We start from the raw sequence: 26,339 nt of genomic DNA, 5'->3' as shown, positions 1-26,339 counted from the left end.
AAGTTAACATACACAAGTAACTCACTTAGTACACAAGTACCTACTGATGATATATAGCCAGTAACCTATTCTATCACATTAAGCATACAAAATTACAAAGCTTTACAAATCATTAAATTAATGCAATTCAGTAAAACTTTAACAACTAGTTAAGGTAATGAAATACTGTAATTAAAGAACACATTACAGAACTTTAGGAATCATTAAACTTCAAAAATTCAGTAAAATGTTTCTATACTTTGATACTTGCTGTTAAAGCATTATATTAACATGCAATTGAAATTAATTGATGACGAAATAGAAGAAAAATTAAGAACAAGGTGACTGTTTTAAGCTGTTTAACTGCAACAATTTAAAGCACACAATGCCCTATCTAAGGTTTTGGTGGTCTGAGTAATTCTGTAATTTTCATTTGCCTCAGTGTGCTGGTCCTTTCTTGTAACCGTTTTAACAGCAGAAGTTGTGTGCTCACCACACGCAATTCATCACGTGATTACAGGTTCGTTCGGTTGATTAGACAGTAAAGTTAATCAAAGACTGGATAATTGAGTCTACTGTAATAATTTTTTGCACACAAGAGTTTAAAAGCTTTAGATTTAGATTGCATTTTATTGTCAAAGCTACAGTACACACATTTCATACACAAACCCCCTTTTAATCATATTTATTTATTTCAAATTTGCTTACAACTTAAGTTCATTAAAAACATGATCACGAAAATTAAAATACACCTTACTACAACACAGTACAAATGAATCTGTAATGTTGGAAATGATAGTGCCTAATCACGTGATTGACAGACCCTCAGCTTGGGGCTCCCGAGTGACGCATCCAGTAAAGGCGTTCCACGTGGAGTGTAGTATGCGCTCTATAGCCTGGACGTTGCTGGTTCGCGTCCAGGCTATTCCACTGCCAACCGTGGACGGGAGCTCCCAGGGGGCGGCGCACAATTGGCCGAGCGCCGCCCGGGGGGAAGGGAGGGTTAGGTTGGTCAGTGTGTCCTCAGCTCACCGCGCACCAGCGACCCCTGTAGTCTTGCCGGGCGCCTGCGGGCGTGCCTGTGAGCTGCCCAGAGCTGCGTTGTCCTCCGACGCAGTAGCTCTTGGGTGGCTGCATGGTGAGTCCGCAGCGCGACAAAAAGCGGTCGGCTGCTGGCACACGCTCCAGAGGACAGTGTGCGTTCGTCTTTGGCCTCCCGAATCAGCGCTGGGGTGGTAGCGGTGAGCTGAGCTTAAAAAAATAATTGGCCATTCCAAATTGGGAGAAAATAATAAAAATAATTTGCAACGACTAAATTTAAAGAAAAAAAAGGCACTTTTCTGCTTTGTAAAAATTAAAGTAACAGCAATAGTTTGAATTGAAGGAAGCCTTATGGATGGATATCAAGATAACACCAACAGCAATAACAAATGTGACCCCTACTACATATCAAACGTCAAACTCCTATATTGTCAGTGTTTTTAATGAAAATATAAAAAATGAAAATGTCACCTTACATTTGAAATTTAAAATTGAAAAAATACATTCAGACACTATAAAGACAAACAAAACAAAAAAGCATACATGTACATTTGAATAAATGTAGATATAATAAATGTGTATATATATATATATATATATATATATATATATATATATATATATATATATATATATATATATATATATATATATAAGCAAATAATATACTGTGTTTACAGTATTAGGTAACATTTTAACAATTCGCTTAAAATCTTTGAATGCATAAACACAATACAATGCATCTACCAGCAGTACTTGAAGGCTGATTTTAAATATTCATATACTTAAATATACAATATCTGTACAAGACATGATAACATTTAAAAATACTGAGATTTAGTCATGTTTATAAAAAAGACATTTCAGATACTTCCATATCCTGTTTCAATATTATAGATCTTTTGATAACACAATAATATGCCTGTCTGTTATGAACTAATGTTGAGCCATTACCTCATTTGAAATACACCAACCCCCGTATCCCCCCCCCCCCCCCACCCCCAACACCGCCATGGTGCTTTAATAGGGTTCAAACCCAGAGAAGGCATACTGACACTGTTGCTATATGGCACCTGATATTTTTATGAGAACTGACTCCATGACCCCAAAAGTCAGTATGGCTAAATGAGAAGTTAAATATCCATTTTAGATTTTTGGAAGGGTTCTAACTGTATACCCAACAAAAGCAGGATCTAAAAGCAGTTCTCAAAGCTTTGTTTGCATGCCTTACTTCCAGATGGCCTTGCAAATCCCCCCCACCCCACCCCACCCCACCCCACCCCACCCCACCCCATGCCTCCTTTAGGATCATTACCAACAAAATGTTTCCCTAATGACACATGCTGTCAAATGAGGTGAAATGACCTAGGAATGACCTAGTGCAAACTGAGAACTCTCTATAGTCTTGTATGGTACCACGCTTCTTTCAAAACGGCAAACATGATGAGATCTGCAATGGACAGTAAATGGAAGTGCACACTTGGTATAATTGTTTGAATTATTTTAATTAGCTCAAAAAATACGTATTAAGTAATTTCAGGCATGATCTGAGATCCTAGATTTCTGAAAGTTTTCAGAGCTTATACCAGAAAAGGTTTAAGTGCATATGGTTGAAGAGATTGTCCTCACTTCCTCAGATAGTCCAAATTACTCTGAATATGGAGAACTCATCTGAAAAAAACAAGTACATATATTTAGCATTAAGCACCACCTAGAGGCAGAAGACAGAATTTTTAAAAACCGTAAAAATTCAGCATTTCGGTTGTGTGATAACTTCGCTTACCAAATTTGATTTACATGTTCCAAGTTCGAAATAAATGTCCTTGTTGAAATGATATTGTTTACTGAATGGGTTATAAAGCTTGACCAGGAGAATTACAGAAAACACAGTGTACTGAATATGAAACCAAGTCTCTAAGCACTTGGTCGGTATGATCCAGAAATAAAAGAAATATGAAGCCAGTATCTCAAATAGAATATGGAGATAGTAACGGCTAAACTATGTGTAACTTGTTGTTTGTTAAAACTGAAGGACATACAGCGGTCTCGATTTCCACAGGACTGAGTTTCTGTGTGAGTTCATCGAACATCCCAGGAGACATGGGCAGAAGGTCGAGTGAGGAGAATGAGGCAGTCGAAGCATTTCTACTAAAACAATACAAGAAGCACAATGTTATGTTAAAGGACCCAATGTGGTTTTGTTAATAAATTGGTTAATAGAATATTTTAATTACTTACAACTGGGAGACCGGGATGAAAACAGATGGAATATACTGTGATTCTGTAAAGTAAAAATAGAAGTACAAAAGTATAATTCACCAGTTGTTGGTAGCCGTCTTTTTGAGAATTAACCTTGGTGCTAAAATCATCACATACTGTATGCCCAATATTTACCACAGTATATTTTGATTAACAGGTTGTGGGTTGTGACTCATTAGGAAGTGGTTACCATAATACATGGTAGACAATAATAATAATAATAATAATAATAATAATAATAATAATAATAATAATAATAATAATAATAATAATAATAACCTACCTGTACTTGGTTGACTGTTGTAATGCTTTCCAAAAGCCTCATCTTTCGGGATGCCTGGGTAGAGTAACTTTAGCGGGTTCTCCGGAACGTTTCTATCAACTATCACTTTGTAGTCTCTGATAATGTCAGCAAAAGGCAGTGCAGTCAGGCGACTCTTGGTGTAAGGCTCCACTGAATTAAACTTCACTTCTCCTACAACACAGAACAAGTCAGAGGTCAACGTCACTCACACGTGTAGAATGGAGTTTTATACCTGTAAATATGAAGCCACTCCCTCTCTGAACTACTCACAACAAAACCTGACCTACAGATTCGTACAATATAATGTGTACCTATTCCAGAAACAAAAGTAATAGCAACATAATTCCACTTCATTGTCAAGACATTTTTCGTTGCTTGTTTTTGTCGTCTAACTTGCATTGCACCGATTACACAGAATGAATAAACTTCAACAATTATTACGTCAATGCAAATACCCATCTTCAGCACAAAATTCGAGCTTACCGTTCTCCGACTGATCCACCCATGTGAAGGTGATTCCTCCTAAGTGGCTCTCGCTGAATCTCAACAGGAAGGTCCCAGGCTCCTTCTCTTTCAGTAAGGCACGTTCAGTCTCCTTGCTCACAAACCCCATGATATATCTGAAGAGGCAGTTATCAAATTTATTCACATTGGGCTTTGATTTACAAAAACAACTCACAAGTAATTGGATGCTATGAAACTATGTATCTGATCAAAAAGATCTGCAGTACTTTACACTACTGTCAAAATCAAAAATAAAACATTTATGGAACAAGAGGCAGGCAGACGTGTGTTACAAATTAGGACAAGGAGGGACAAGATATTATTGTTTCAATCTCATGATTCAGCCGAAACCAAGTTGGTTTAGGTTGTAGCTGAGCTAGAGACTGTACATTTAAAACTCTGATGGTGGACATTGTAAGAGAAAAAACATTTCTCTACCTAAAATGTTTATAAAAACAGTATTTCAACGAATACTTACCCATCTATCCAAAGAGGCAGGAGGTACTTCTTTATTAGTTCTAGTATTGAATCTAACCAGTGCCAGAAACTGAAAGGCTTCCCAGGTATGTTCTCCTGCGTTGAAAAATGTGTGTCAGTAAACTTCAACTCCAAAGATAGCTGTCTTTCATTGCTTATTTTTAAAGGCTAAAAACAATACAGCAGAGTCTAAACCTATCCTATTCAGTGTTTACCCTCACATCAGTAGCTGCGGTTGTCTGTTACTCTATTGTTGTTCTGAGTGTCTGCGCATATTAAAGCACATTTTACATTACAACAAGTTGTCTTCTTAGGGAGGAACAAACATACTTTGTTTGGTAAGAAATGTTTAGGTCCTATTTTATAAAAGCAGTTCAAAACAACTAATAAATGCCAAATATGGAGTGTCTTATTTTATTGATATTATACATTTCACGTTCATCATTTAAAAAAAACAACAAAAAAAAACCCACCTGGTTATTGGTGCTCCTTTACATAATAGGAGAACAGAGTCAGAGTCCAATGTTTATCACAAAAATAACAAGAATAAATACTATGGATTTTTATAGCTTACCTTACAGAACTTTGACCAGTGAACCTGGCACTCATTGCGGGAAATGTGTTGACCTAAAAAAAAGTAACGTAACAGAGGACAGAGAACTATGGTCAGAAATGTCAAAGTGACCATCAACAGGTATAGTTGTCATTGCTTGTTTTTACATTCTTATATTTTTACAGAATGTAACTTATTTTCATTACTACCTCCATGATTTTAACTGGGGTTTGTGCATTTGTGGATGTAGAAAAAAAATACAAAATCTGAACTAAGAACAAAACAAACATCACGTACATATAAGGACACTATATGACCAAAACAACATCACTACTTGCTCCTACCCAGGAGTTTCTCTCCCAGCATGCTGAGTTGTTCGTTATTGAGACCTCGTCCAACAAATGAAGAAAACTGCCAGCTCAGTACTTCAGACAGCTGGCTCCAGGTGGCAGGGGGAGGGCTGGTGAAGAAAGACAGGTTCTGTGGGGAAAGAAATGTATACATGTGAAGACTTGAAAATACACGGTTTCTCTTATTCCAGTTTGCACTGAATTTCATGATTGTGATGCAAAGGCAAGATTCCAGATACTGATGCATTGCTGCATGGTATAGAAAAAAGACTAATTGAAGTCTGTTACCCTTCTAATACTTTGAAACGCAACTTTAAAACCACCAGAGCTGCCTACACCACAGCTTTACAGACTAGACAGAGTTATATGTGGTAAAAGAAAAACATTTAAAAGAAGACTTCAATAGCGAGTGGGAGATTGGAGACAAAAAAGGCATGTGCTAAATATGCAGTACACACACACACACACACACGCACACACACACACCTCTCTCACATACACACCCACCCACACACACACCACACACACCTCACACACACACATCTCACACACACACACACACACACACCTCACACAAACACCTCACACGCACACCTCACACACACACCCACACCCACACACACACACAACACACACCTCACACACCTCACACCTCACACACACAACTCACACAAACACACACACTCACACCTCACCATTGAACTGAATGTATTTTATTTTTCACTTTAATTAAACTCTTCCATTTTAGCATAGCCCAACCTCAATTAAAATATACTGACCCCCACTTCAGGCCACACACACGTTTGTTGTAAACCCCCCTATAAATTCAGGTAAATTCAAAATGTTATCATGTTACAAAGGTATGCTACCAGAGTACCAGTCCCTTTTTTCCCTGTTGTAAACAAATCCAGATACTATTTCTATCTAGCACTGCTTGAATCTCTAAAGTAGGGCCCTACATTGTAGTTTCTAATGTGGGAAATGGTTTGCATTTTACTGTAGAAAAAATCCTACCTTAAGTTCGTCTGTCAATAGGTTGTACCATATAACAGAAGCCCAGCCACCAGGAAGCTGACTTACATTGGAAATAACAACAACAGGCAAGGAGCTTGTCTGAAAAAGTACAAGATTACAGTTTAACATTTACTGGATGACACCTAGAAATGCATTTCATAAATGTATAGATCAGTTTGAGTCGTTAATGAAAGGTAGATTAAGATCACGTTGTGCTGGATTCTCAAAGCTATTTACTCCTCGGCATTCGAGCAATTTTGTTTCTGAATGGAACCCCCCCCCCATAAATTAAACAGTTTGGTTTGGTAACCAATATGGGCGTGCTGCTTCTTTCTGAAATACAACTGTGCTCATGGAGAATTGGAGTAAATTGCTTTGAGAATTTAGCCCACTATTATTTCATGAATTTAGTTACAAATACATATATATCAGATACTAATCCATACCTCTAAATCTATTGTTAATCCCTGTATACAGAATTGTGCCTCAAAACTTATGGAATGAAGCTCTTCAGTGACAAATAGAGGGCCCTGTGAGGATATTGAAACAAATTAGTCACATTCAAGTACAGTATCTAACAATGCCTTCAAAATGCAGTATAAGGTTATGCTTATTTGTTTAAACCTAAGAGTGGTAGATGTAGTTATCTTGACTATAACCAGATTGTAATGCTTTCACCTTGTTACTGCAATTTGTTTTTTTGTGACATAACCTCCAGCTGGAATAACCTCCAGTTGGAATAATCTACATCAAAAGCATTACTATGTGTATTAATTTAACATGGACTTTTAATTATATACACATTTTACAGATTCATATTGTTGTAAATGTTTAAACAGTGAAACATACATTACAGAGTGTGCCTTAGTTAAAACAAAACCAAGTGAAAATGAAAGAAACCACAGGTAGGTTAAATATCACACCTAACATGCATATTGCACAATATGTATAGGGGAGGTGTATATATATATATATATATATATATATATATATATATATATATATATATATATGCTAATGAAGACAGTAAGTGGTAAACTCAGTGCTTTTTCTCACCTCATTTCCCTTTGATCCATTCACATATTTGCGTTCCTTGAGTTGCTAAATAAATACAATTAAAAAAAGTAAATTTAAATACATTCATTTACTGGCAAAAAGCATAGCAAAATTTCATAAAACAAACATCACGTTACCAGGTGCCGGAACTCCACAGACAAGCATCCGTTGGAAGATTCTTCTACGTCCATTAGTTTTGTGTTCGTTCCTAATATGAAAAACTGACGACTCCTACAAAAAAAGAAGAAAAAACAACTAAAAAAAAGAGCTGAAGCTTCCAAGAAGACTAGGAACAAAAAAAAAATTGTACCTGACATGGACAGAGATTACATTGCAATGAAACGTAATGGAACTGTATGGAAGAAACTTAAGAAAAACTGTACTGTCTGTCTTGCACAGACCTACAAAGTCACTCAACCTTAATACGGCACGGTAGCCATATTATAATGGCTCCCAAATGAGCACTTTTAATTTGGGAGGACTCAGAATTTATAATTTTGGAGCAAGGAAAAAAGGATAATTTCAGAGCTGTAACTTAGAAAGGAGTAGAATCATTTAAACACATAACACAAAGGAACACAATGTCCTGACCCATGCACAGAAGACTGGGTAACAAGCATCAAGTGAAAGAATGTTGTGGCTAAATCTTCTGACCTAGATTTTGTACTCTGAGCCTTCATTTGGAATTACCCAACCCAGCTGAAATTACCCCACCTTCTGATTTTATCTGCATATTTTGCTTCTAAAACATGGGCTGCAGTCTTGTTTTTATGGTGTTTTGTGTTACAGAATTGGCATTCAAAGAAAAGAAAATGACAGTTGTAGTTAAAGATATGTGTGTGTGTGTGTGTGTGTGTGTGTGTTAATTATTTTTATTACTTGTTTAGTTATTTTATTATTTGTGTGTTTTGGTTATTTGTCAGGTAAACGGCTTCATTATTTTTATTTATTTTTTATTAAAAGTGGGCACAAACGCTTTAAACTTCAAGTTCCTGTGTCCTGGGTCTCATTTATAGGGGCAAACGAACGACCGTGAGTGAGGCCGAGTTACAATATATATATATATATATATATATATATATATATATATATATATATATATGTGTGTGTATCAGTAAAGGTTTAAAAAAGTAAGCCTCATTTAAAAAGAAAATACTTACACTCTGCCTGCCTGAAGATCCCTAAAAAAATTAAATAAATAAAACATTAAAAAAACATGAATCGATTAGTAACTTACCTAGATACAACAGTCTTCAAAAATATCATCCAAAATTCATATAACTGACTGAAGAGACACACATTTAATCTTTCTATGGGAATTAATATGTCAATTAACATTACAGAACTTGGTATGTATTCAAACAGGAAAATTACAATTTGATGTTGTTTTGAAAGACATTTTCAATGTAAGTGTTACATCATCTAGTATGTGCGGTGCATACATTTCTACTTGGATTTGTTTACATTGGTAAAGTTATGTTGTTGTTACTATGTGTCAGTATAATCCAAAAGGAATTTTATAGTTCATGTGACAACTAGTATTTTAACAGGATAGAAAACTAAACTAAACAAAAACACCAGCCTGTTTCTGAAGCCTGCTTTTGCTATAGCTGGTTTCACAACCACCAGTTAGTATTCATCTTAGACTACCTTAGCTAAGGTAACATTAGCTAGTCCAAGATTAGTGCCAATCAGGGTTTGAGAAACCAGCTATTTGTCTTTATGCACGATCATGTGATTATGAATCCTTAACTTTTAATTATTTAACTTACTTATCAAATGTTGCCTTGACCTTCAGCTGATAGTTTACTTCTGGTAGTTTAACCAGCAACCTGAGCAGAAACAAAGTAAGAATTGAGAATCTTGCTTGCGTTTCTTTCTGCTGACAACAACATTGTTCCCAATTCTGAGGACCTTGCAGGTTTCATCCTTCTCCTAATTTAGTTTAATCATTCATTTAAACTGAATTACAACATAGGTCTAAGGAGCTGTAAGTTGTACTAGAAGGCTTAAAACAAGGTCTATCAATAACACATGTAGTGTAAATAGAATAAAAAGGTAAGGTTACCATGACCTACTTTGACAGCATACAGAACAGCATATCATATAAAATGCCCATGCATACAGCAGGTTAATCAGAACTGGAAACGCTATTCCCAAGATATAGCCTTAAAGACATATATTATAGTAAGTGTTGTTCAAAAACCTGTATTTTTTACAGTGCCTGGCTTGTTTTACCTGAGCTTGGTGGTGAACAGCACTCCAGTTTTAATGATAAGCGGCCTCTGAAGATGGGTTGGCATGCAAGGTTGCCTTTCGACCACAAAGGAGCTTGTGTTGAAAGAAACAAATCAACTGTTACAAACACTTTACTTACAAGATAACTAGGACATTATTAGATTTCACAGTTAATAGTAATAGTTAGGATTATTTGTATTGATGTCGAGAGGCAGTACATGTTTTACTGAATTGCTTCATTTTATGGTTGCAACCTTTTGAAGAGGTATATTTTTTAAAAAGTCACAAAAGACGTCCCAGGATTGACAATGAAATATTACAATTGTAAAACAGCGTTCCCTTGTTTTTTCACTTTCATTCACAGTTAGGCCAGTTTGGACATATACTATACTATACTGTGCAGTGTTGAACCCATTACAAATTCACTGCCATTCATATTTCACACATTTGAACCTATGCTACTATACCTTTTAATGAGGTGGTAGATCAATAACTTGACCCTTTCTTCTAGCTGAGGTTTTTCTAAGGGAATAGGGTCTCCATCATATGTTACTTTCATCACAAGCTCTTCCAACTTATCCAACTGTCTTCTGACTTGAAATAAGCTCTGTGCTGTCAATGTAAACCTATTGGCAAGATGGAAAAAAAACCTGTGGTTTGTGATGTTCGTAATATGCAATGTTGCCTTAATTAATACGGCGTTACAGTGTTCATTGTTCTTACACATATTATTTTAAATACAGATTATTAGGGATAAGGGGGCTTGTAAAGGGCAACGATGGTTACTTCATATGTAACATACATGGGTTCCACAAAACCTCTGTACAATTTGTGAGGCCCAGGACTAGTTCTGGATGAGATCATTGAGTTGTTATTTGAGGCAGTTGAGCCTGTCTGGTTAAGGCCAGTGTTGTTGTTAATCTAGAAATGATTTGTACAAACAAGACATTATTATTAGAACCCATTGGTAAATTAAGAATAAAAAGCCAGCCACGTACCAATTCTGGAGCTGGTCGAGCCCTGTTAGAAGAGGCCCTCCAATGCAGGTGATCTGCTGCCGTCTCTTCCAGTCCATCAGCTCCTCATTCAGCGGCGTGTTCATTAGTGATTCGATTTCCTTTATGAGGTCTGTCATCTTACCAAGTGTTTCCTAAGGTGAGAAATTGGACATATTGGTTAAGATACTGGATAAGGGCACCTATTCTTTTTTTTAAATTATTATTATACTTCATTGGGTTTATATCTAATCAAAAACCGCTGAGTTTGAAACAGGTACAGCACACATAGTGGTATAATAACAACAATTACATTTTCCCCTAATCCTCATTTGTCCGTTTACTTTGTTAAGATATGCTTCCGCATACCCCCAGAAAACAAGGCTCATGCTAGAATCAAGCAAGACATGCAGGACCACAAGTGCAAGTTTGAAGCAAGAACCTTGCAAGTTTGAAACAAGGACAAGGAAGGATTTCAAGCATGCCTTGAACAAAAAAATGCCAAGGTTATGATGGAAGAGATACCAGTGTGCATGCAATCCTTCTTTATCTTTGTATCATACCTGCACAGTTCTTGCTTTAAAGATGATAAACATTTTACAGTCTTCCGTATCTTGCTTGATCTTAGCATAGACCTTGGTACAGTATATGTCATTGCATATTGCAACACAGCGCTGTGCAGAAGGTACAGTACCAGGAAGCAGCAATAACTTTTCATCTAGAGCATCTTTCAAACAAAGTGAGAAATTGTATTAAGTAACATGTTTTTGCTAACTTCAAATTAAATTACATATACTACACAGGCACATGCTTTCTCCATGCTTTTAAACACAGCTTGAGTTACCAGGCTGGTATTAAAAAAACACCACCTTGCCCTGACTAGTTTAGGTTATCCTTCCCCTTGAATTATACCAGTAGGCTACCTCACATATACCCACTGGAGAGGTCAACACAGACTTGTCACCAATTTATTTCTCTGAACTCCAGGGGGCACTAGTGGGTTATTTCATAAAATAAAATGTAATGGTAAACCCATACTTAAGCATTCTCAGTTTTGTTTTACTGTAGGGTATTCAAGAGTCATAACAATAAAACAACTTTAACAGCTGTAAATACTGTGTTATCCCTTCAAACATTTTTCATGGCAGGTGTGCACAGTAAACTTTTTTTTTTTTTTTTTTTTTTTAAGACATGCTTCATCCTACTCCTACATGTTCCTGTGCTTTACCATGCTCTCCCTAAGCTTTCAATTTGCCATGTTTTTACCATCATAATCCGCTGGAAACCTTTACAAGTCGTATTATTGCTTAGCACAAAATGTAGTTCTGTTGGAAAAAAAGAGAAAAAGCAAAAATGTGTTTCCTGTGCTCCATTCTTACCTTCCTCTTGTAATCCAGTGTATTCAGCATATCCTGCAGTCTGACAACCTCCTGCCTCACATGGTCATTGTTCCTTTCAGCTGGGTCTGACAAAGGCAATAAAATGACAAAACACAACAGTCACAACGTTTAACTGAAGTGAATCTTTTAATATCATTACTCAGAATGACTGCATTATTAAAGAGTAAGAATAGTAGCAGTAATGTGATAAAATAATAAAACTCACCTCTGGATTGTAGTGTTTTGAATCTGAAATCAAACTCGTCCTGCATGTCTTCTAAATATTTCACACCTTGTTCGATTATCTGTTTTATAGGTGAGAGAAAAGAGCTCAAACTCATTATATGATCTTTTATGTGTTTTTCAAATCTGTGAATGCTAAATTGCTGCTTAATCTAAGCAACAATATACACCCAACTATATATATAATAAGGATGCAATTCTGGTAAACACACAAGAGGGAAGCACAAACCTGAAAGCTTTATACTATATGTACAGCTATGGCCAAAAGTTTTGCATCATTTAGAATTTTAGGATTGAGACACAATTAAAAAAAAAAAAAACATCATGCAATTGAATTAAACTACAAAATGATATCGGAAAAGTCTACCGGAAGCCTAATAGTAGTACAGCTTACCAGCACACTGCTCCTTATCACAGCTACCCTGTTTTCCAAATTTCTTTGTCTTTCGAAAACAACCGAGTTCTGCATAGATGTCTCCAGTGGTCCCTGAAACAGAGTCAAGTAAAGAAGGTGTGGTTGTTTAGTGAAATGTCTCATCATAAATACAATGTGTGTTTCTCTTACTAGGCATTGGACACAGAGTGGGGTCTATCAAATGCAATGCATAAACGTAACTGATGGCCCTGTGTGGAGTTTTGTGAAAACCCTCACTACGAGTGTGGCTGTGGGTCGAGGCAGTGCAGTCATGTCTTATTCATCATTTTAAAAGCAGAGGCCCAAGCTGAAACACACAACAGCTTCACCCGTAAAGGTAAATATAACCTTTAACCTGGCACAGCTACACTCCAGTGCAGGTTTTGAGACATGTTCTGGAAACGCATTAAAAGGTGTAGGTTGAACCTCCCTAGAGATGTTTAACTCTCTTGGTCCTCTCTAGCAAAATGTCCTTTTTAATTCTGTAAATAGTGATGTCAATACAGTACCTGTTCCAACATACATGAAGTAGCAATTATCCTCCTCTCCTCTCTAAGGCAATTAGATATAACTCCTGCCATGTGCAAAGGATTTGCTCTATATTTCACCTGGAAAACAAATAACACAAGTTTTCATAGTAAAACACCTGACTTTAGTCAATAAAACATTCCCTTATTTGCAGGGTTTTTAGTCTTACAGTAAATATTAAAGTTCATGCTACATACAGTATGTGTAGACAGGTTGTTCTAACTGAAAGAGACGTATCTCTTTAACTATTAAAGTTGTATCGAAGATGAACTGTATATGTTATTTATTGTAGTGTTAACATCTAAACATAGTTTGATACATAAACCTGCCCTTTGAGTAGTTTGGAATGAGAAAAACTAGTAGTTTGAATCTGAATCAAACTAGTAGTTTCTATTTTGTTGTAGAGAAGCATTAAAAAATATATCTTCAGTCACTCAATTAAAGAAATTCGGTATTAAACGACACATATTGTAACTAGAAAAGCAGTTTAAAATCACTTCATATGTTTACTCACGCTTGACGAGTTAATGGAATTTTGTAACAGTACATCTGACTCCTCGACGTCTCATATGCAAATGTACCCACGGAAAATGGGAGCGGTTACATAAACCTTAAAATGTCAGATAATGAGCTTAACACTGGGATTTAAGTAGGAGGTTAAAAACCAGCTATAATTTAAATAATGCTGATTAAATCACACACACCACAGTTCAAAATACATTTGTAGTTTCAAGTTGTAAATGTCCTGCTGATGTTGTTCATTATGCAGATTTGCTAAATCAAGTACAATTTGCGTTAGTTTGAATTAACCAGAAGAGGCTGTTTGGATTGCAGGACAAATACAAAAAAAAAAAAAAGAAAAGTGTGAAAGAACCTCCAGCTGTGACCCACATAGTGGAAGGGATTTCCCCAGTTTGAGGTAAATGTGTTCCTGGTTAACAACATGTGGGAGAACGTTCCTTCTTTAATGGAAATAAATATATAAAGCAGCTTCCACCAAAAAATGTCAGGTGACTCGTATTAACCAGATGAACAGGGTGGAGGGGGAGGGGGTGGAGGGGGGGGGGGTTATAAACAACCACAGACTGCACATGACAGGAAGCTCAGAAGGTTCTGTGCTTTTCAGCTTTCTATAGTAACAACACAAACACACTGGGCTAATAATAATAATAATAATAATAATAATAATAATAATAATAATAATAATATCTTTATACACACCTTTCATAGTGGACATTGATTTAACATATCATCTGCAGGATGGTGCACAAGGAGGTTAAGTGACTTGCTCAGGGTCACACAGTGAGTCAGTCAGTGGCAGGATGGGATTTGCACCAGTGACTTTCTGGTTACAAGCCCTATACTTTAACCACTGGACCACACTGCCTCCTTTAATGCCTTATCACTTTTTCCTTATAAAGATATGTCCACAAGGGCTTTGCATGTTTCATATCAAGTTCTACTCCCAAATGCCTTTGTCTTTGCTTGTAGTGTGCTGAACCTTAATCCCATCTATGGTGCCGAATAGGTCACATTTCCCCAGACTTTTCAATATGGTAATGGCAATCTAGTAAAAGCAGATTTGACCACTTCCCTTTCTATACTTTTGTGAGGTTTCATTGACTATCACTGATGCCAAAGTGGATTTCAATGTACAAATCTGATAAACAAGGTCAAGTCTGATAAACAAAGCTCTCATATACAGCAACAAAATTGCTCCTTTCTCCATGAAACAAAAGTGCTGTACCCAAGTGCTGTAGAGTTCTGTACCCAAAAAGGTAACAGCAGTTACAAAGCACACAGAACAAGTACATAATCTTGAAATGACTTCCTGCATATGTCAGTGTTTTTTTTTCTTCTTTTACTTAACTTTTTATTTTTCAATTAAATAAATAAATCTATTAAACTACAGTGATGGCAAATATTTTAACAGAATGACGTGACTCACTAAGGTGTTAGCTATTGAAGATATTTTAACATGACCTGAATGATAACATTTTGTTATCTTGTTCTGAGAGGTGCCCTGTGCAAATTCATAGACTGGTATGATAATTAATTAGGCAAGAGGTGGGGGTTGGCCAATACTGGAAATTACTATTTAAAAACAAACAAACAAAAAAGTTTATCCCAAACATTGAACCAGGGATCTAGTTGAGTGCCCCCCCCCCCCCCCCCAACTGAGCCACAAACACCACTTCCTGTTGCACATGAGGCCGCTTTTTTCGTTTTTGCTTTGTTGAAAACGAATACAAAAAATACAGCAGCATTCTTTCTTAATTCACCTCCCATACCTTGTACCAGGCACATGTTTTATTTCACTCCCAGTAACAATGAAAATGTTTTACATACATTATGGGGTCTATTGTAATGATCTAAACATTGACAAATCTAAATACTGCCGCTCTTTAACTCTATATGGGCCTTTCCCCCAGGAATGATTTTTAGACCCACTTATTAATATTACAACAGGAATAAGGTTTGAGAAAAATCTGGTTTATACATTTTAGGATGGCGGTATTAAGCAGCAGGCAATCAACAGTCAGAGCTGCCAAGAGCCTGTGTCCTGTTGGAAAACTACACACCCAACACCCCGCCACCCCCCCCCCCCCCCCCCCCCCTCTCCTCTCCCCCCGTCCCCCCCATGCCAAACCTCTATATTCATACATGAATGAATAATGTGACAAGTGCACTGTGAGAGTGTCACATGATTTCTTTTACTGGGGGGGCACCAATTCCTGTGTCTTTATAAATGAATGCATGTGTATAATGAAGCTCGACTTGCTTAAATGTAAGCATTGTGTGGTATGGTTTTGGTACACAGGGGCAATCCTTTAGAATCCAGAAGTGGTAAATAACATTCAGTTGCTGAAGGAACTTTATTATCCCCAAGTGGGAATATACAGTGCATGTGATCAAAATGTATAGTATAACCTATATAATGTTTTCCCATAGTAAAAGCATAGTGAAGTATAATAAAGCATAATGAAAACATGGTCAATTATAGTTAAGCACTGTAAAGCCCATATCATTAAAGTGGTTTCACAGAAAAAAACAAACAAAAAAAAAAAAACAGACCTGTACCCTCTGTTGTGCAAAAACGTTTCTGTCACACTTTGTACCTTTCGTTTGAACAGGATGTTTGAAACCACACTTTTCCATCCTCTCAAACAGTTTGGTTCTACATAATTCTTTAAAAAACAAAACATGATACACAAGGGGATTTAAAGGTCAAATGAATCCATCAACTTTCAAGATGGGAGCTTTTTTAAGCCTTTAATCAATAAGCCTAGTCACAAAGCTTTAACTTGTGAGCTATTTAAACATTATTATTTATTTATTTAGCAGACGCCTTTATCCAAGGCGACTTACAGAGACTAGGGTGTGTGAACAATGCATCAGCTGCAGAGTCACTTACAATTACGTCTCACCCGAAAGATGGAGCACAAGGAGGTTAAGTGACTTGCTCAGGGTCACACAATGAGTCAGTGGCTGAGGTGGGATTTGAACCGGGGACCTCCTGGTTACAAGCCCGTTTCTTTAACCACTGGACCACACAGCCTCCTGTCATGTAAAGTGTGTTGTTAATCAGTCCATTTTACAAGATTTGTATTTATTAAAACAGACTCTAAAAAATGCATCCAGAAATATACAGAAAAGGGATCCGTTCTATCCGTTGTTGTTGTTATTTTTTTTACGTATCAATTGCTATGTACAATTGTTCATTTTATTAACAATTGCTATGTACAGCGCTTTGAGATCTTCTATAGGAAAAGTGACATATAAAAATAAAATTGATTGATTGATTGATTGATTGATTGATTGATTGATATCAATGGTGGCAATACTAAAATGAGAACACAGATCCTTAAAGTACTAAAGTATTCACTGTTAATATTTTAAAACTAGAAAGAACCTAAGAACTAAGAACTGCCTCTGTCTACAGTGTCCTGCAAGTTTTCAGAAGCAAAACTGGCAAACTTTTTAGAAAATAACTGAAAAAGGTCCTGCTGAGGAAGTCAATATTTATTGATCTATCAGGTACGGAAATATTTCTTAAGAATATGTCTAGGCTAAATGTGCGTCATACAGCAATTCTTCTGAACAGGTTTTTTCTTTCTTCAACAAACTAATGAGTCACAGATACCTTATCAAGTGAAAGATCGAGAAGGTGGTTTTGGCTATTACAGTGAGGCAGATTTCTTAGAAAACTCTTCTTCAGTAGCATTCTAGAGGCATATGAAAGAAAATGTGGGGCAATAAAAGTTAAACTGTAAACACAAATTCAGAGTCTCGTAACCATTATTGTTTAAGTTGTTTATCATTTGATAACATTTTCCGTATTGCTATAAAAGTAAAACAACATTCATCAAACATAATCTGAATTTAGTAAAACCTCTGAAGAAGCACTGTAATTCTCAAGCCAGGGATTTTTTTAAAACTGCAGACTTTACATACGTTAGCTTGAGTGGCTTTAAACAGAGCATTTCCACAATCTGCAATCTGCTAAATGTTGTTATCATTTTGTAAAATATGTGACATAACCTTCATACTGAGTTGCTAAGTGTACAGCATGGGCTTTTTAATTGTTTATAGGAAGCTCAGAAATAAAAGCGTTTCCTTGCATTGCATTGTCGCATAACAATGTGTTTGTAAGATGGAATAAAGACAGCAGCAGTCTGCTGAAAATCCCAGCTCACTGTTTCAGCTCTAATCTTGGACTTGCTGTACTTAAGGAAACACTAGACAGTCCTAGATCATTGTTAGTCAGTTAAGAAATCAATTCCCAGGTGGTACCACATTCCCTCCTCCGTTAACGGACTTGAAAGTCGCTTCTTCTTCCAGTTCCCCCTTTTTTTTAAGCCACCTGCAGTTGCTATAACAGAAATTTACTTCACCTCAAGTATCATTTTTATACCAGTATGTAAGCTCAGAAGAAAGCTGTTTGACCAGAAAGCTAGCGTTGATATTTGTGATTGGTGACTGTCGAACAGTCTAACAGCTCTTTCTTTTTACAATTCACAGACGAGACAAAAATATCAGTGTTTACCCCAGTCAAGTGCTGAAAACATGTAAAAAGGTCTAATTAATTAAGCATATTATTAGTTCAATTAAGGGTTTAGTTAAGTAATTGAGTGCTCAATTGGGAAGCCCTGCTTTAGCCACTATCACAAGTCCATTCAACCTTCAACCCTTTCTTATATATTTTTTAGATAGCTTTTCTATTTTTTATTAAATGGAACTGTGTGAACTATGCTCTGCATGCCCCTTATAAAAGTTTACCACTGTAAATTTGCATGGTAATGTTGCAGTTTTTGCAGTCTTCCCCATGGTTATACTATGCCTTTGTCATAGTTTACAATGATTTGCTATTTTTTTTAATATGCTTTACCATACCTCTCTGGGCTTTACAATGCTTACCTATGCTGTACCATGCTTTCACTATGCTTTATTACACTTTGCTATACATTTACAATTGTAATCTTTTATAATGTGTATACATTACACAACAAAAAACCCTTCCACCACATAAACAACATCATTTAATCTGAAGACACTGAAGAAAACTTTTCAAAACATGTCTGCTGTATGTCATTTTGGAGGAATGCATTTTTTTTGAAATTGTAGTCTGTTTCTAGCAGTTGTGATTAACCCACATATCAATTTCACACTCACAACTACAGGGTTACCAATCTTCTCCCTGTCTCTGTGTATTTTGATAACTATAGTGTATATAATTAAGGAGTAACTGGCCCTGCCCTTACATCAGATGATCCTATTTGATGTGAGTCAGAGGTGGGCAGTAGCGTCCGCTGTTTAATAAGACAGGGCTGAGAGACTTACCTCAGTCTGCTGTTTGATTCTTTTCAGGTTGTGTCTCTGGAGAAACATCTTTTCCTGGGAACACTGCTCTTCCAGCTGTGATAGTAGATTATGAAAGAGTACTGTGGCCATTGATTCACTGTTTGAAGCAGTATCCCTGTTTAAAAATACATACATTCCCATGTACGCATGAAAAAGAATGCATATGTTCATTTAACATCACAGATTCACAATTCTTTTCCCCCTGCTATAAAACAAAAGTCTTTATCTAAGTCTTCCTAAAGATTTTTACTAATTTCTTTTCGTATTTCTACACAGATGTTTTATTATTTTAGCATAATTACTATTATTATTATTTATTAGCAGACGCCCTTGTCCAGGGCGACTTACAATTGTTACAAGATATCACATTATTTTTACATACAATTACATTATTTTTTACACATTATTTTTACATACAATTACCCATTTATGCAGTTTGGTTTTTTACTGGAGCAATCTAGGTAAAGCACCTTGCTCAAGGGTACAGCAGCAGTGTCCCCACTTGGGATTGAACCCACGACCCTCTGGTCCAGAGTCCAGAGCCCTAACCACTACTCCACACTGCTGCCCTGTACTGCCTTCAGAGTGTCAAATTAAAGAAACAAGCTGCAATATAGCAAGGGCACTTGAATGAATTTCTGGAATTCCTTGTGGTGGGTATTACTGTTGTCCTCCCACTGTTTACATATGTATTAATGGATACGTGAGGGTAAGTTACAGTTAACTATGACTTTTTTTATTTGATTTTGCTCAGTTATATTTGACTCTGCCTGTCTGCTTTTTTGTTTCACTATTAGAGATTATTTTCCCCTGTATTTCTTATATATATGTATGTATATATATATATATATATACTTGCTGATGATTCTGGTGTGGGTAATCTTTTCCCAGCAGTCTCCGCCTACCGTGTCAGGAAAAGTAGAGGTAAGATCCCTGTGGTGACGCTGATGTAACCTTGACTTAATTGTAACCAGGAAGAAGCCCATTGAGATGGATCATCCCATTTTCAGGGGAGTTCAGTGGAGATCACAAAAAGAGATGGGGGGCACATTCACACATTGCTTACATATAATTACAAACAACATAAACAGGTACAAAACAAAAAAATTATCTTTTAAAAATGTGCCTGGGTATCCAAATATGTAAAAGAAAGAAAGGGGTGTCTGGGTACTGTAAACTTGTGGAGATAGATACCTTCCAACAAGTATTGGGACAGATGACTAAAAGCAAAAACTGCTTTGTTGCCCCACTACTATATATATATATATATATATATATATATATACACACACATACATACATACATACATACATACACACACACATATATATATATACACACTGCTGTGCAAAAGTCTTAGACATTTTGCATTTTTCTACTCTGATGCATTATGAGCATCAACAATTTACTCAACGTCTCCACTAGTGTTTTCTACTATTATAACCACCTCGACTTGCATAAAGAAGGAAAAACATTGAGTGAAATAGCTCACATTACTTGATTTTCAAAGTGTGGTATCCGAAGCATAATCGACAAGAACAGAGAAACATCATCTATAATTGACAAACCCAGGACTGGAAGACCTAAAAAGCTGTCTAACAAGGATGAGCAATACTTGAAGATAATATCCTTAAGGAATACAAAGAAGACAAGCGTTGAATTGACAGCAGAACTGGCAGAAGGCACAGGTGTCATTGTCCATCCATCAACCGTCCAAAGCACCTTTGACCATTGTTCAATAGTCCAATTTCTGTGTTCTTGTGCATATTTTAGCCTTTTAGTCTTGTTCCCCTTTCTTAACAGAGGTATTCTTACTGCAACACATCAATCCTGATTTGAAGAGTGACCTTTGTATGAACATTTTTGGCACGAATATCTTAGTATTATTATTTGTTTATTTAGCAGACGCCTTTATCCAAGGCGACTTACAGAGACTAGGGTGTGTGAACTCTGCATCAGCTGCAGAGTCACTTACAAGTACGTCTCACCTGAAAGACGGAGCACAAGGAGGTTAAGTGACTTGCTCAGGGTCACACAATGAGTCAGTGGCTGAGGTGGGATTTGAACCGGGGACCTCCTGGTTACAAGCCCGTTTCTTTAACCACTGGACCACACAGCCTCCTGTACTGTACTGTACTGTACATATAATGAAGTAATATACTACTACCAGTGCAACAGGTCTCCAACATTTCTGGAGCAAAATAGGTTTCATGAGTGTGATTCGCCAAAATTTTGGTCGCAAATATTTATGGCTTTACAGTATTTTATTTAAATATAGTTGTACAGCATAAGTAAATAACTAAATAACATAAATAAATAATAGAAAGTATTTTTGAAGTTTATGCCACAAGTTGTCACAGCGCCAATGTGTATACCAGCATTCAAAGACCTGCTGGTAAGACTTAGGCTGCCTGCAAAAGTTATTATAGGAACCAGATAAAGCATGGTTTTCCACAGTGCAAACCTTAAAGGTTAATCTAAAAATACAAAACAAACAACTACTCATACCAGTCCTGATTTTCAATCCAGTCTGCTAGAAACTGTCGAATTTCCATGGGGAAGTTGTCATCATAAAAATGGTCCACCTGCTCCAAAAACTTAATTTCTAAGTGCTGGACCTGTTTCCACTGAGTCATGCTGTGGAAAAAGAAAAAGTCTGTTACACCAAAAATCTGACCTGAAAATTGATTGAGACTATGCTTGAGATCTTCTGAATGTTTCCAACATACTATAGCAGTGAATTAGCTGACATCTTTACCATAAAATGTTGACCCTTTATCTTTCAACTAGTGTTCATCTGCAGTTTATAATGATCTACTGCATATGCCAAAATAACCTGACACTGCGTTCTGTGTTATTTACTCATAGAAAATACATTTTCAAAACTAGAACAAAACAAATCCTATATATAACCAACTAAACTTGCACTGCTTTTCTCATAATTGATTAGAATCTGAATATAGACTTTTAAGGTGTAACTCCTGCAGTCTATAACTTTCTACATTTTAATTTCTTAAAACCCACTGTATCTGAAACTGACATCATTCCATACTGAAAATGTAATTCACCAGAAGGGCATTTTGAACTAGACTAAATTAGTGTAAACTTTTAGATGAAAAGCCACAGTATAAATGTACCAGTTCAACAAAACAGTGCCAGATTAAATATAATTAATACCGTCGTTAAGTGGCAGACAAATTTGTTCAAAATAAATAGGTTGAAAGGGCCATCTGGTGGGAGGCAAAACTTAAGACTGACAACTTTACCAAAACTGGGGGAGGTTCTGACTGTACTAAAACTTTTTCTTGATAGTCATGTGTTTTGTCAGAAATACTTATTAAAAACAGATAAGGATGAAGAATCATGGCTCACTTAGGCAAATATTAACACACACAAACAGTTAATTACAGGCATATGATATGACTGCATATTACTGATATATTTGACATACTGTAGGATTCTAAGGTAAAAACCATCTTCAATATGTAAACACCATTTTTATAACTCTAAAACTATTGCTTTAAGGATCTAACTGGGTTCTAATCAACATTAATCTGCACAGGAGCTAATTTAGTAATTTTACATGGAGAGTGTCCCCTGCACAATCTAATCCCCTGCACAATCTGTAAAGCCATATACAATATTATTATAACCCTGTTACCTTCCAAGGCATGCAATGTCAAAAGGAAGGGACCCTCTTCATTACTGGAAAACCTCAACTAGGTATAAACGTGAAGAGTGCTGTGACTGTGCTTGACTTCCTGCCAGAGAAAGACCCAATTTCTATCTTCCTTAATTACTCGTTAGCTACCATCAAGTTCTTAGGAGGAAATGTGTTTTCTACAGCAACTTGTCATTTAAACACAATTCCTTCAAAATGTATTGAGCTTTATGGTGAATCTTTCATATGTAAAACTCCACTTTTTCAACTGTGCTTAAATGTGTTTATTTTTTGTTATAAAGTGAGTTAATTCATTCATCAAATGTATTCCTTGTGTGTTACTGTGATAGCCAGGCATAGTGCAGGCAAGTGCTCATTTCAATTTGACTGATTCACACCCAGGCCTTCAAAGGGGAAAGGATTCAGTTCTCCAACGAATTACAAATACTTGACTGAACATGTTATACTGAGGGGGTTTTGTATAATTAAGGTAAACAATAGAATGGAAATGCACATTTTCACATACGACTCCAGGACTGGGTAACTAATGAAACATTACTGGCAGGCTTTAAAATAAAAATTCCCACCAGTAAAAGTTAATCTAGTGGTCACAATCTTACACATTGGAGTGGTGTCATTTTATGATGGGATTTTCTGTACCACAGACCTCAACACTTAAGATACTGTCTAGGTACAGTCATTGCTATAGTATGTATTATTTAGTGAAAATACTTATAATATTCAGTAACATACCAAATATTTTCTTTATCTTAAAGTCACATACAGTGAGGGACTCCCCCCAAAAAATAAGAGTTCCTGTTAACAGAACCTCACACAACAAACTTATATAACTAAAGCAACCATTCTAATGAGAGATTAATTTGCTAAATACTGGTCCACTAATGTTGTACAATACTAGCAGATGACAAGTGTATGTTTATTTTACTGGTTGCAGCTGATACTGTTGGTTACATACAGTATATATCTAATTTTCTGTTCAAAATCCTTTTTGCTGGCTAGTAAACATTTTGAGTGTTATACAGAAAGTACTTGGTAAGTACATGTGGTCTGGCAACTTACCAACTTTACCAAAACACAATTTACTGATTATTAAAATACAACATATTTTATTTGTGTTTGGAAATAACTATAAATTTCATTATTGTTTTCAAATACGCAACATATAACGAAAATGTTTTTGTTTTTTTTTTCAAAAAGAAAGGGAAACATTTGCATGGGCGCAAAAGCTTAGACAAATCGGTGACACTAACTCATTGCTATCGGTATTGACTGCTGGTATACTCTGGTTATCACTAGTATTACAGGGGTGGGCAAATCATATCGCCGGACAGCTGGGACAAGATTTGTGTGAGGGACAACAAGTTTTGCCGTTATACTTTGCACGTTTCATAAACAGTTTTTACTTATTTATTCTATGTTTGTTCTTTTGAAAACTGAATTGCAGAAGTGCAGCACCTACACAAACCTTTTTTTAAAAAAAGTGTTTACGTCCCACCCCAATCAATTCTGATTGGCTAGCTGTGGAAAAAGCTGATCTTCTATTGGTTACAAAGAAACCCAGACATGGCTGCCAAGAGAGCCTCTAGCAAGGCACAGACTCATCTTTTAAACTGAAGGTATTATTAACGTTTTTTGTAAAATACCAAATCAGTGATACTGCTTTGTTAATACATTAACCTACCATTTAAATGTAGCAATCTAGGAAAGTTAAAAATAATAAATAAAAAAATATATAAATTAAAAAAAACCCATAGTCGCTTCTGAGTCTACTTTGTGGTCAAGCGTGTACTTGTTGGGATGTTTAAAAAAAAAAAAAGTGATGCTTACTGTTCAGAAGCATTTCAATACTAACTTTCCCTTGCAAAAAATGTAATGATTGTTTTTCTTTCGATTTTAGTGTTGCTAACCTAGTCTGCCATTTACCACGTTTACATTTGTTATTTTATTTTTTGATTTTTTATTTATTTTTTACTAGATTTGAACAGAATGAATATTAGTTATTTACTGGACATGCACAATCGATCAGTTTTGTCAAACTATTAAAACATGAAGATTGGCAAATATGTTTATAATGATAGAAATTAAACTCTTATATATGAGATCATCTCTACAATATTTTATTATTTTAAAATAAAAGACTGTAAATCGCATGGCAGTGTGTTTATATATTAATTCATTTATGTATTTATTTTTCAGTGAGAGTAGTGCAGGGAAAGAATGTTGCCTTCCAAAAAAAGAGAAAAAAAAACAGTCTTTGAGAATTTGATGGAGCCTACTGTAAATATTGCATGCATTTTGGTAGAAAAACAGTAAAAAATGCAGAGAAACCTGATAAGTCATTTAACAATCTGGGGTTCAGCAGTTACAATGAAAGAATATCAAGAAAAATCTGAATTCCACAAAGCAGCAGTAATAGTTGGCAATGATTTCATATCTGTGATGCAACAAACTAAAACACCTGTACATCAGGAGATGAATTCAGCTTATAGAGAAAGTGGGGAAAAAACAGACAAAAGCTATTTTTATATTTCAATAAATCCAAGTACTGCTTATTATAGCTGTACTCTTAGTATGTTATAAATGTGTTGGAACCTTTTGTGCATCTTGAAGAATTTAGTGTACCTACCAGTCAAGCTACAAGGCTAGATCTGCCCCTGTTAATCACCAATTGATTGTGTTCACTGTTAAATAAAACCAAAATCCTACAAGTTACATTCTACTTTTTGTGCGTGTTTTTGTGTGACAGTGAGGGGGCACGTAGATTTTCAGAAGGACAAGTAGATTTTTGGACAAGGATTTTTTTTTCAAAAATTGCACACCCTGGTTATCACTATTATACTCTGTTTATCACTATTATACTCTGGTTATCACTTACTGCCGGTATGCAGTAGAGTCTACTCTTTATGCTTTTGCGACGTGCAAGAATACATTTCGACAATACTATTCATATTGCTAACTATGAGAGTATGGTACCAAAATGACCAAAATGAATACCCACAGCATCTTAACTTAATAGACTACGACTACGACTACTAGGACTAGTACTACGACTACTCCGAATTGCAGTTCAGCGGTGGGTTTGGACGTGGCCGTGGACAGCCGCCTCAGTAAATTCTCCCTCACATTCTGTACAATAAAGTTGGATAAAAAACAAACAAAAAAAACTACTACGACTACTACTACTACTACTACTAATAATAATAATAATAATAATAATAATAATAATAATAATAATAATAATAATAATATTAATAATAACAATAATAATAACCACGGATCTATAGTGTAAAATTTGCACTCACCTGGTGTCTTTTTAGATACCCTTGGATTTGGGAAGCCCCGTGGATTAAACTCGTTCATATACTAAGTGAACCTGTTTCTACTTTTTCTCAATTCTCATTTGTTTTCGTCTGTAGGCTGACTTTACGTTTTTAGATTTGGAAAGTCCACGCCCCCTCG

General features: G+C 36.0%; 1 protein-coding gene across 2 annotated transcripts; it reads right to left on the bottom strand.

Annotated features, from left to right (window-relative positions):
• Positions 1–595: 595 nt before the first annotated feature.
• LOC117409430 (signal transducer and activator of transcription 4-like) lies at positions 596–26,339 on the bottom strand. 2 transcript variants are annotated; one of them, XM_034015470.3, is made up of 24 exons: positions 26,183–26,339; positions 21,707–21,835; positions 19,177–19,312; positions 13,317–13,415; positions 12,787–12,879; positions 12,376–12,454; positions 12,150–12,235; positions 10,774–10,925; positions 10,243–10,401; positions 9,776–9,868; positions 9,310–9,369; positions 8,698–8,718; positions 7,675–7,768; positions 7,538–7,582; positions 6,928–7,011; positions 6,482–6,580; positions 5,462–5,597; positions 5,139–5,191; positions 4,566–4,660; positions 4,067–4,203; positions 3,563–3,754; positions 3,259–3,301; positions 3,060–3,168; positions 596–2,691 (listed from the first exon to the last, which is right to left on the bottom strand). In XM_034015470.3, the coding sequence occupies exons 2-24, from the start codon at positions 21,832–21,834 to the stop codon at positions 2,668–2,670; spliced, it is 2,217 nt and encodes a 738-aa protein (XP_033871361.1). In that variant the 5' UTR covers position 21,835; positions 26,183–26,339; the 3' UTR covers positions 596–2,667. The 2 variants fall into 2 exon arrangements, with proteins under 2 accessions (XP_033871361.1, XP_033871370.1); XM_034015479.3 differs by having other exon boundaries at positions 3,060–3,165.

The sequence above is a fragment of the Acipenser ruthenus genome, chromosome 10, assembly GCF_902713425.1.
Source record: "Acipenser ruthenus chromosome 10, fAciRut3.2 maternal haplotype, whole genome shotgun sequence".
NCBI classification, from domain to species: Eukaryota; Metazoa; Chordata; class Actinopteri; order Acipenseriformes; family Acipenseridae; genus Acipenser; species Acipenser ruthenus.
The sequence above is the reverse complement of the archived record's forward strand: the minus strand, read 5'-3'. Positions and strand labels throughout refer to the sequence as shown.